Source organism: Chanos chanos, chromosome 2 (genome assembly GCF_902362185.1).
Source record: "Chanos chanos chromosome 2, fChaCha1.1, whole genome shotgun sequence".
Classification (NCBI taxonomy): Eukaryota; Metazoa; Chordata; class Actinopteri; order Gonorynchiformes; family Chanidae; genus Chanos; species Chanos chanos.
This window is the reverse complement of record NC_044496.1, coordinates 25,668,772-25,681,829: the sequence shown is the minus strand read 5'-3', so window position 1 is coordinate 25,681,829 and position 13,058 is coordinate 25,668,772. Positions and strand designations below refer to the sequence as shown.

At 39.4% G+C, this 13,058-nt stretch overlaps 1 protein-coding gene across 1 annotated transcript; it reads right to left on the bottom strand.

The window, feature by feature from the left end:
- Window positions 1-3,979: 3,979 nt before the first annotated feature.
- rbm7 (RNA binding motif protein 7) lies at window positions 3,980-6,156 on the bottom strand. Its single transcript, XM_030766712.1, has 5 exons — window positions 6,064-6,156; window positions 5,136-5,298; window positions 4,933-5,020; window positions 4,609-4,711; window positions 3,980-4,324 (listed from the first exon to the last, which is right to left on the bottom strand). The coding sequence occupies exons 1-5, from the start codon at window positions 6,154-6,156 to the stop codon at window positions 3,980-3,982; spliced, it is 792 nt and encodes a 263-aa protein (XP_030622572.1).
- Between the last annotated feature and the right edge of the window lie 6,902 nt (window positions 6,157-13,058).

Here is a 13,058-nt window from a genome sequence, read left to right as displayed (position 1 = left end):
CTTCTCACCGAACTGCCTAACTATTTTAACTAGTAGAACAAGTACTGCGTTATATAAAACCAATTTCTCCAAGCAACACGTTTTCCTCTTCTTCTTCTTATTGTTATTGTTATTGTTATTATTATCTTGTTACTGCAATCACTACTACTACTGCTGCTACTACTATTATTGTTTTCCAGTACTAATCTGCTGGTGTTATCTTGATAGACAATTTAGTCGTTAACCTTGGAGTACAGCAGTAAACAATTAAACAATATTTAAGCAATATTTCTGAAAACATTCTTTTTTTTCTGAATCGAGCATTTCTCTTTGCGCTTGCCAACAAATCTTTTTCCGCTATTGAGCACTGTCAACTATGCGCTGGATACTGCAACTCAGAACGCGTTTTAGCTTGTATATTTTCCATTTGAAGATAAGAATGCGATACGAAAAAAAAAACAAGAAAGCATTCATTAATTTTACAGTGTCTTTGTCGTGACTCTTTCAATGCACGTATTACGTTCAAGTTATTTATCTGACTTATGCAGACTTATGAGAAGAAAATACCATCGAAAAATGTTTTAAGCCTCGCAGTTAGATGTCTTAGATTTCTTACTCAGCCAACTTAGTTGGCTGACTAAGAAATAAATGTAATTTCAAAAGGAAATAAACATAAATTTCACATGTAATTATTTTCTTTTGTTTGCTCTTCCATGTCTCCTGATTTGTAATAGGGCTGGAAAACCAGCTTCTACTTCATATACAACTAAGAACAGCAAAATCAAAACAAATATTTTTGTTTCGTATCATGTCGCATTTAAGCCGCTTACGTTTATGTCGATTGGTTAGATCGAAAAGTTGTTTCTGCACGTTGTGTGGTCCATCAAAATCTAGGACTCCAACGCGATTCTGATTTATGTAACAGTATTTTTTCAACTCTGGATGAGGGAATTTGCAGGGCACACTCCCTTCAGTCCGTAGCTACAGGCGCAGACGAATCGCAGTGATTCTCACTTTTCATAAATTTACCCTGTGCAAAATATTTCCCCACCGATTTTCGTATTATTATTATTATTATTTAGTATTTTTTTACGTCAGGTGGAGAGGCGTCATATTTGAACAGTATGGCGTTGAATATGACTAACTGGACAGCAGACGGATGCAGAATTCTTTTTTAAAAGATTTATTGATGTCTGGGTAGTTTATAAGCATAATCCCAATCAGATCACGCGGATAGTTTCTGAGGTCTCAATGACTGTTAAAACAGACTTACATTTCCATTGGTCTTTTGTCCAAAATTTCAATGCTCTTCAATGTTATCGGACCGGCATGCGTGGCATGCACATGACAGCCGTCTGTAAAGGACATGATGATGTTTATTTCAGATGGATCACCGCTTTGATCTATGGCAGCAAGGCACGGAGCAAGCTGAACTTTTTAAACTAGGCCAGTGTCAGGTTCTCATTTTCAGAGCAGTGGCCGCTCTCGAAATGATTATCATTTTCCAATGCAGTGCAGAGTAAATATAACTCACAGAGTGCGCGAGATTATGGCCGCGCTGTTCAAAGTATGAGGGATTACGTGGAGGAAATATAAAGATCTGTATGGGAAAGCTTTGACTCTTTCGGGTTTGTGGGGCTTGATCAAAGGGAGTATACGCGAACAACTGTGTCTGAGGCTGTCGGCTTTGTAATTGGGAGATGAGGGGAATATTAGGAGAGGAGGTAGGGGGAAGGGGGTATCTCTGGCACCACTGAACTCAGCAACCTTTAGAGTACTAAGATCCAGGGTGTTGGAAGCCGGCTACTGGTCTAGTAGGGTGAATAGGGTCGAGGTGGATCATCTTATGGAGATACGTTTCTATAAAAGTCCACACTGCAACACTCACATTTAGGGGAGTAGAGGGTGCGAGGGGTAGCATAATCCACCACTCGTGGGCCAACGACGCCGCACAGATCAATCAATTAAAACAGCAATGCCTCGCGCCTGCCCGTGAGTTTTAATAACGCTCTTCTCAGTATAGGCAAGAGAGCAGAGGATACTCTTAATTAGCGAGCGCTTCCAGGCATCAGAGTCGAATTCGATCCTCGTCAGATTAAGAGGGAGACAAAGGGCTCAGTACGCTGGGTGCAAAATGCACATCCACTTTTGGAACAAGAAGCTGCGGTGAATACGCAGCGGGAGTCGTTGTTAAAGGCCTAAGCACTTTCGGAAGGGTAGATCATGACCTCAGCGCGGACATTAAAGGATTTCGACTGTCATCCTGTTCTAAGCTCTTTGCGGCAGGAGAAACAGAGACACGAGCCCTCTGCTAATTGTGACATCGAGTACCGAGTACGGGACTCAATTTCTGGCCATAGTTGGCCTAATTTCTTGGAGGTGCTGTAATTAAATAAATAAAAGTAATGATATGGATCGGGAGCACGAATATGAAAACACAGCACTAGTTCATGATTTATCTCTGATGAAACAAACGTTAAAGTTTCCTCAATTCGACAACTGTATACAAATTAATTCCCGAAAGACATGGGACATTAGCTGGCTATGATATTTACCACTGAATGCTTATTTTCGCTTTTTGTTAGTCCCTGTGATCCGTGCTGGGGACATGAAAAAGTCTGTATGTTTGTTGTACCGCAACTAATTTTGGAGCCGCATTTAAAGCCAGCCAGGTGTCAATTACCTCGGGGCATTTCTTAATTGATTAGTGTAACTATAGAAATTTGTGGCGCCACCTACAGATTACGCGAATCCCTTTCGAGATTGATAGACTTTGTCTATTTAAAGCTGCAGGGCGTTTGTACAATGCTTGGGAAATGCATGGTTTTACAATTAATCAGGACAATATTTTCATAGGAGAACATAAACTCCATATTACCAGGAGTGCTCATGAAACTACTGATCTATACTGCAGTTGTGAACTTCAAAAAAGATTGTGGCCTACACCGTCAATGAAATGATATTTCTCTTTATGAAAAAGAAAGGGAAGAAAACGATGTGATATAGGTGTTTAAATCAAATTTGTATTTTGTTCTGTAGTAAAGTACACAGCAGCTCTGTTTTTACAGACATTTAAAAACTTACAAACTATCAAACTAGAAAGCTGAAATATGAAATAAATCTCAAAACCTAAGCAAACAGTAGACAGCCAAAATAAATCAACTCTGTAAGATCAATATTTGAAGTCAAAGTTGAAAGAAATAATTCTGCACCAAAAAACCAAAGGACTTTCCAGCGCAGGAAGCACAAGGGTAAGTACTGAAAGCATTTTCCACACATACCTGAGCTCTTGCTCCATGGAAACATTTTTTTTTAACAGTTTCACAACATGTACTTAATAAATTATGAGCATGACAGTACATGAAGGTCTAATGGCATATGCCCAGTTTATCTCCATGACTGTAATGTATAAATAATCAAAAACATCTTGTGGTGATACAGAGTATACATGATTAAGATATTCTGACTAAAACAAAGCAGCCATTGTTTTAATACTCTCTTTAAAATATGACTCAACTTTCCTTGGAAAAAAAAAAAAAAATCAATGGGAAATGTATCTATTCTTGTTCCCACTCAGAATAGGTAGATTAGTACTTAAAAGAGGAGTACATCTCTTAATTTCACAGTCTTCAGCAATCATGGAGTGGAATAAGAGCTCTGCTACATGTTGGTGATTTTAATTTGTTGGCTTTCAATTACATTAAAAAAAAAAAAAACACACACATCTCTATTACTCGTCATCCCCCATCCTACAACTGCCAGTGCCGTCTCTTCTTTTTTTTTTTTTTAAGCTCATATGATTAGGTTAATTATTTCAGGCCTGATGTACAATGCTTTAGAAAACAAAAAAGTTTTATAAAATAATTTTTTAAAATGCGGTAAAAATAAGTAGAAAATGTCCCTTTCAGCAAAAAAAAAAAAAAAAAAAAAAAAACACTTTGTGGGCCAAAAATAGCCATGTATGAAAACAAAGGGAAAAATACAAATATTAAACTGAGTTTTAATATCGCTTCCACCGTCCGTCTCTGGATCCTTCTCTTGAGTCCCTCCGTCGATCCACATAATCTCTGTTACGGCCTCCGCTACGGTCGTCGTGGTGATAAAAGTCAGAGCGCTGGCTGTCACGGCGATGTCGGTCACTGCTTCCATCAATACTGTGGCGTTGCCCTCGGCTGTGGTGGCTGCTGCCATCCATCTGGTAGGAGTGCCGATGACTCCTTTGGGCAGGGCTCCCACTGTTTTCTCTGCCACCATACTGTTGCATGCCAGCTTGGATGGCTCCGTTCAGCTGCTGCATCTGCATTTGCATTTGCATTTGCATCTGCATCTGCCACATGTTGTTCATCTGTGGATCAGGGAGCACATTACACTTCCTCACACAACTGAAGCCTGTTTTTGATCTGTCTTTATACTTCTCAGCATTCTGCATCTCTCAAATAGAGAGGTTTTTCCTCTCGCCCCTTTTATTCTAAACAACCTCACAAGAATGGCAGTTGTCATTAATATGTAGCAGAAAATTGCAGAGGAATGAGGTAACCTTGTGCAAGTTCTAGATGTGTCACATTGTGGACCACTTGACCAGCAGTTGTGTTTTAAGAGAGACAAAGGTTATGTCGGAGGTCATCTTACCAACGCTTGCCTCTGCAGACTCTCAGGGGAGGAGAAAGACCTCTGGATGTACTGCGGGGGCGAATAGGAAGGAGAGCACATCTGGTCCGGTGTCCTGTCATGTCTAAAAATCAGGCAGAAAACAAATGTGAACAGTAGTTCAGAGACTTTCGAGAATATTTACATTTTCAAGGCAACTGTGTTGCAATGACTCTTTAGAGCAGAAAGCTCACAAGTTAACAGGGCGTTTTCATGGGAAGCATTATTTTGCTATCTGAAATATAACAATATAGTATTGGGGAAAGGGGGAAACCAATGTCTAATTGTAAGAAATGCATGACCTACCTTCCACCCCGTTGAGTGGGCGTGTTTGTTGGACTAGGGTTCTGAGAACCGCCTGGACTGTTCCCCTCTTGGTTAATGTGACTACTGCCTGTTACAGGAATGTAGTGGAAATGATACATAGTTACTGCAACATTTAGTTAAACTTCCATTGCAATTATTTTAAAACTGATCAACAGAAACCAGGAGGCTGTAAATGTTCTCACCTGCCCTGAACTGTATGTTAAGAGGCCGACCGAACAACCTTGTTCCGTTTAGCAGTTTCATTCCGTAAGGCACCGATATATCATGTTTGAAGTTGACGAAAGCGAATTGCTTTGTTTTGCCGTCATTGTCTCTGGGGATTTTGACTTTAACCAAGGGACCAGCCTGAAATAAAATTATTAATATCTGACTTAACAAAAATGTCCATTCTTGATGTGAAACCCTGTTTTGTTACAGGGAGTTAGCAATTGTATTTTGTCTTCCTGCTCTTAGATATTACAGTTTTAACCAAAATTACCATCACTTGATCACCATGGTCGATTATTAGTAGTAGTATTACCGCTGTCACTGTATACTGCTATTACTACTACGAGAAGATGAAGTACACGAAGCAGTAGTAGTGGTAGTAGTAGTAGCAGGTGTAGTAGTAGTAGTAGTAGTAGTTGTTGTTGTTGTTGTTGTTGTAGAAATGGGGGCAGTAGTTTACTGGGAGAAAGACTAGCTAGCTTTTTCATCGCAGACAATAACACAGTGTATCCCCCAAGGTTGACTAACTACGCTGACAAAACTCACACGCGGGATGATCGAACATCGCGCAGTGCATAGCAGCGACCCTAACAAGCAAGCACACAACTGGAGAAATAACAGAATCCTTGAAAGCTCCCATCGATTCTAGCCAGCAAAAGATTAATTAGACATGTTCTCAGACAGCTGACCATAGCTGTGCTCGACCGTTTTCGAGAATCTAAGACAGTGGGTCCATACAAAATATAGTAATATGAAATTAAATTAATAAACTGTACACTTTAAAGAAGTGCAACTCACACATATCTGCATCATGTCTGCAAACCAAACCTGCGATATTTGTTTGCCGTGACTGGCCCTCCCTGATTAGCACGCTAAAAGAAACATGAAAGCAATTAAACTTACCTGTAAAAACAGCTCAAACAAAAGTTCTTCCGTTACTTGAGGGTCTAAATTTCCAACGAAAAGCGTGCGGTCGGCTTCATCAGCTATTCCCATTTTTTTTTTAATCGTTTTCAGACTCAACTGACCGGTGAACCTGCTATTAACTGGTGTAATAGCAAAAGCTAAAGCAGCCGTAAATAAACACAACCTGCCGTAAATGGAAACTGAAAGTCGCGCTGAAATGGTTCTGATGTGTAGTTCCGTGGAAACCTATAGGTGGTACTGTTTCTCATGTTAACTTTAAGCATGGAAAGACCGTGATGGCAATTCAGAGTTGATCCCATAAATTGTTCACTTCGGCGTTTGGTTGGTTAACATGATGTATCAAACAAAGTATTCTGTGTGTTAGTGGATGTCGATGATGACATAAAGGGGAAAATATAACAGTTCTAACTCATTTTGTGCCTTACATTTTGAGAACCTCTTCTTCTTATATGAACCTTATATGTGCATTTGCATTTGCTAAAGAGATCGGCCAAAGGTAGAAGAGCTGGTTTTATTTGTTTAAAATTTGTTGGCTGTGCTTCATGACACCACAAGACACATGCTCTTAGCACTGGTTCTATTATGGGGACAAGACCCTTCACCCTAACCTTGGTGATAACTCTCTAAACCTCTCTTACCTCTTGCTAGGAAGTTTACATAGCAAATAACCTGTGTATTGCTAAGCCCCAGTCTGTAGGTGGTCTACATCCAACTTAGAGGACTAGGCCATGCACACGCTGATAGGACAGTCTTGCATGAGTGCATGCTGAGATCAAATCGCTGAGTCTGACTCCTTCCATGGAGCGCCTTGGGCGTAGCAATTCCACAGAGCTTTAGAAACCCAAGTAGCAGCCAGAGAGTACCTGACTCCCATCTTAATCAGATGACACTTGGACCTTGGCTGCTGCATTAATGAGATTAATTAAAAGTCTAATGATTTTTTAGTCACGCTTCGGGGACACAAAGAGTGACCGCTGTCCCATGATAAAGTCTCAGAGATAAGGGCATCACTATTTAAGGACGGCCCAGTCTCCAAGGAAGAATAGGTTATCATATTTTCTATGTGCTGAAATCATCCTTTGAATTCATTCACACAAATAAAAGTCTTACTGTTATAAAATTCCTCCTCTGTGCTTTATTCCATATTAGTACATTTTGTCATGTTTTTTTTTTCCCTCAGAAAGGTTTTTATGTGACTCAATAAGAGCTAACAAAAATGTGTGGTTCAAGACCTAAAGCTCAGACAGGTGTTGGCACTTTATTACTGTTTAGAGAATACACTGTGGTCTTAAGCAAGAGTGAATAATCTACACAACTTTTGAACGCCACTGGAACTTAATTGCAGTGAGGTCATTTTAATTGGCAGGGCTGAAAAAATCCTATTACTTATGAAAATCATAAAATGACATATGTTTAGTGTTCTTTGACAAAAATGAAAATATGCCTATTTTTTTTTTATCCCTGTAGAGCTGTAATGTAACTATTCTTTTTCCTTAAAGTCTGGCTTTATGGCACTGGGCAGAATGACAGAGAGCATTGGGAAGCTGGAATTCCAGAGGGTTAAGGAAAAAAGTGGAAGAAGGAGAGAAGCTGTGGAAAGAAGGGGTAAGCAGTGATCCCAGAGAAAAAGTATGATCAGCTACCACTTGGTACTATGACACCTCTTGGAATACTGTTTGAATACAGCATATTAAAGCAGCATAATATGAATGAGGAAAGAGATTTTAAGAGGTTTCAAACTATAAAACTATACACACACACACACACATATATATATATAGATGCTTGCAGAGACCTTTATTTTCACATGACTAAAATATCTATGTATCTATGCACCTAGAATGAAAAATGAAAATATGTGTTCAGATGTATGTTCTTCAGACATAACACATGGGATGTATATGTTGGAGAGAAGATAACATAAAGAATTAGAAATAAAGAAACGTCGGTAGTTTGAATAGAGATCAGCAGGAGGCAAGAGGGGTGTGGTACAACTGGATACACTGGAATCTAGGCATAGTCTTTTAGCCAGTTGGTTACATTCCTATCCATGCTACAAATCTACTCATTTATGAGTACATAAAACTGTTTCTATGGATTTATCGCATACATTTGTATTGTTTATGACATTATGAGAAATTTGTTATACTGCTGAGGGGGTATATTAGATTAATTTATCTCTAAAATCAACCTTGTGTAAAACCATCTGTAATATTTTGAATATACTGAAATTTCATTGCTTTTTTTTTGTTGTTAATGTATTTGTGGAATTTGTAAGTGTAGTAACTAAAGACAATACCTCTTTCGTGGACCTCATTGATCTGAATTCTGTTTCCAGTCTGATTTCAGTTCCATATCCTTACTTCTGATGTGAATTCTGATTCCAATCCAGATTCCAAGAACTGAACTTGAATTAACCACCAAACCGCTATCACTTTAGAGTGAACCCCAGCTCTGCTAAGGAGAGATGTGAAAGAAGCTGTATAAGAGTAAATCAGCCTATCCAAGTCACAGCTCATTTGACAGAACAGTTTGCAAAGGCAGTTACAGAACTCTCTGCTAATTCTGTCTTATTGCAATCATCTATAAGTCCTAATCATCATTAATATAATATATTTTCTCTTTGTCAGATATATCACAAAAACTATGGCAGAGAACCTTATGGCGTATGATAAATAGGTAATGAATAAACCTTGTAGCTTAAGTTTACTGTTTTCACTGTAAAGCACACAATTCGATTTTATAACTGATTCTCTAGATTAGAGACAGTATGTTTTGAAGGCTGAGATAACAAAATGGTACATATGGAAAACTTGTGAAACCTGTGACCAGTGATGGGATCAGCCAGAATGATCATTCTCTCTTAGTTCAATAAGCAGATTTTTGTTATGGGTAGCTTGGGGATTGGATGTTTAACTTGTACCAGCAGATGGCAGTGTTGTTCCTCAGTGTGTCAATTTTCCAGGAGAGGGAGGCAGCTGGTAATGAAAGGTTCTCCACCCTCCAGAAATTTGAGTCTGTTTAATATTGGACTGTATGACTACGGTGCTGTGTACCAAAGTCAGATGAAGAAAAAGAGAAATAGAAAACCAATGATACTGGAAATAGACACATGATCTTGGAAGTTTCTCCTCTCTGACTTTTCTTGTTCCTCAGTCCTAAGGCTGGGTCTGTCTTAAAATATTCAAACTCAGGATGATGTCTAGACCAGTGGTTCACATGAGACCAGTGAATCAGACAAGGATTAAATGTGCAGTCTGCCCTGCTCCAGGACTTTGGTGAAAACTGCAGTTCTTAATGATAATAATAATAGCAGCGTGAGTCCAAACCACCTCATCACTGTGAGGCTAGTTGATTTTAAAAGTGCCGCCTGAATACTCACATAATTACATGGATGCCTTTGCTGAATTAAAATGAGGTTTTTTTTGTTTGGTTGGTTGTTGATTTCAAATCATCGTACTTTGGCATATTTAATCTTTGCCCTGTGACCTGATGTCACACAGTGTCTTTTGTCTGATAAGTAATGAAGACTTCACTTGTGGTTTTCTCCTTTACATCTACTGTTCCCCTGAATCACCATTTTTTATTTTTACTCTATTCATGTTCATATTGTTGGATGAGACATAAAAGTGTAGTAGAACAACATTGCTGGTAACACCAATAATAAATCATGTTGATGGTATGAAGAATGCAATCATCTAAACACAGTTGATTAATTATTGACTTTGAAGATCTAGGATGTGAATTCCAATTAACACAAGTTACTCTCTCCTATTGAAGACATCTTGGAATGTATTGAGTTTGTTCAGATGGAAAAAACAACAGGATGGCATATGCTGTTTGGTTTTTCACAGTCATTAAGAAGACACTTAAGTGTATTCAATTTCAGATTGAAATGTAGATGAACCACATCCACTGGGCACCAAATGTCAGATGTTACGTTTAAGATGATTAACACGCTGTCTTCCGTCTTTTAGTCTCTCTCATATCTTGGAGCTTGTATTACAAGTCCCAGCATTATTTTGATTGAAGTAACGGACGTGACAAACATGCACAACACCTCAGGCAAGACACTGGCCAATAAGCATGCAGAGGGCAGCCTTCAGATGTGGGCCACCAGGCTTGAGAAGTGACGTCACGTGTCTTTTTTTTTTTTTTGGTTCATAGCATCACAGCTGACCTCTCTGAGGAATATGCTTGTCGCCACAATGACTTCTTGGTAGAGACCATCTCAATTCTTATTTCTCTTTCTCTCTCTCTCTCTCTCTCTCTCTCTCTCTCTCTCTCTCCACAATCCCTCCATCCTCCATCCACCCACCGCCCCAGCTTCTAAATTTATTCTTGTGTTCATTCATTCATATTCATAATTCATGCAGAATGAAGCAATTCAGGATCATTAAATGCCCATGAATATTTGTGAGATGAAACTTTAATTAAGCCATTGGTTGGCTGGTGTATTGAGACAGCCTGTAAGTGGCTTCCTGTTGGGTGAGCTTACTATTGGCTTAATGGTGTATACCATTATAGTAGCTTCTCCCAGCTTATCCTCCATGTCCAGCCCCAGCTCTGTGCACTCTGCCTGGGAGAGATGGCTTTTTAAATGGTTATAGATGCTGCAGAGGGTGTGTGGATCAATCACGCTTAATGCAATGGGCCGACAGGGTCTCGGCCTTCTGCCACACCACAAGTGAATGTTTCTAATTATTTATGGATCTGCAGTGTGTGTGAACAGGCATATATGAGAGCATTAAGAGCACTGTTTTGTATGGACTGTGATTTTATGATCTAAACTATGCAACTGTACAATATGTGATCCAAATGCATATTGTATTCGTGAACTGTTGGATATAAGTATGAATACAAATGTCTTACTCAGTGATTGTAACAGCTTCAAGAGATGTATTTTTGTATGGGTGTGGGTAGAACCTGTATTAGTGTAACCTGCCATTGGCTGAGTTAATTGAGAGAGGTTTTTCTTACTGCACAACTCTGCGATGATGTCATTACAGTTAATGCAATCCTCTGAAATAGAAAGTAACATGCCACTGTTACTGTGAGAAATCTGCTTTTGGTAGTAACTATTAAGCTCGCAGCCATCAGGTGGGGTCAAGTCATACAGTTAGGAGGTTAGTCGATAAGAAAAGTCTATCTCAAGGTACAGGCCAAATGGCTTTAGCTCAACGGGGATATAACAGTTTGTCTACATCACAGTTATGTCATGGATGGTTGGATTCTCACCAATGAGAACTGAGGAATGTTAGTCGCTAGGATAGGTTTTGAGTGTGACTGTCTCAGCAAATAAAGAACAGTGGTGTGATGACCATAGTGTCATGTAATGTTTAACCATCCAAATCCAAACCAGTGATAGGGTTCTGATCAGCACCTCAAAATCATGTCTCTTTCTCTCAGATTCCCGTATCTCAACAACATCCATACATCTTTCTCCTGTGCTCCCTGGAAGGATTTAATCATGTCACTGAAACAAAATGATGTAGTTGAGAGGATAACAAGGAACCACCCCCTCTGTTCTTCCCTCACTCTGTGCAAAGTGCCAGCTGCATTTCTCACGCTTAATGATTCTTCACCATTTCTCTGTTTCTCTCTCCTTCTCTCTCTCTCTCTCTCTCTCTCTCTCTCATTCCCACGTCCGCTTGGTGGGATGCTTACAAGAAGAAGGAGAAGAAGAAAGAAAGAAAGCTACCTCTTGCCGAAGGAGACATATGGAATATGCTTTCTGGTGGGAGTGTGATTATGATAACAGAACGCCTACAGGAATAATTAATTGAGAGTTTAGTGGATCTACGCTTTCAGATCTCCCTTCTCAAGCATCTCAGAGAAGCCTATACACACACTGTAACTGTGCCTGATGATTCAGAGATAATGAGAGCTGCGAGAGAGGGGTTTTTTATTATTATTATCTGTTCTATGATCATTAGTGTATTTCTGTCCTATGCGCACTGATGCATAACCCACATATCAATGGCTGACAGAGAACAGGAAGACTTAAACACTAGTGAGAGCTTCCTTACTGTTGGAATTTGACACATTAAATCAAGACAATTGAGCTTCGCGTCCAGCATTGATCTCTCTCTCAGGCATGATTAGCATAGTAATGAATATGTGGTTACGGGTAAAATTAGAGACTATTCAACGAACAGAGCAATTTGTCCCATCAGTGAATTTAATCTTGTGGAATTAACATGAGCCTGACCCAAATCATCATTGCCTATTAAACTCAATTTGTTTTCCTGAACTGGCGTGGGAGTCTCTCTGGTGACCTTTTGTGTTAAAATTAGACTAAACCGGCTGCATTTGGGAATCAATATGAAGTCATAGCTATGGAGAAAATCTTCTGTCCTTGAAATCCCAACCTCAAATGTATCTACAGTTATAGTGACGCAATAGGATGGCCAATAGCAAGACCATAATTCCCATTATTTTAAAGTCACATAACACATATCATTTGCCAAAACAAAGTTAGCCTCTTTGCAAACGCACACAAACTCCAATACTAATATACAAAGCAGTTATAATTTTAGTAATAGACTGTTTTTGTGATATCGTTTTCAAAGTAGGAAGCTACATAAAGGTGTAAAAAATACAACTGAGAGTAAAAAAAATACACGCTGTGAGTCTCCAGAGTGACACACCCAGTTAAACCGTTGCTGTGAGGGCAGAGGTGCATGCTACATCTGGAGTTCTTAGTTTGATCCATAGATCTGTGACCAGATGTCCAGTGGAGTCCAGCAGAGCACAAATGGGCATGTACAATGGGTGTGAGTTTGCCAGGGTCCCACTCTCACTTAGCTATGATCAGTCACTTTCAGGTGTTTATGTATCTGGAGTGTCAGGTGTAAAAGCGCTCTCCTCCTAGCTTGTTATATTGCTTGATGATGCTACACAATTTGTAGTACAGAGAAATCAGTGTTTGGCTTTGGACATGATAAAATCACTCACCCACCTCTGCTGAG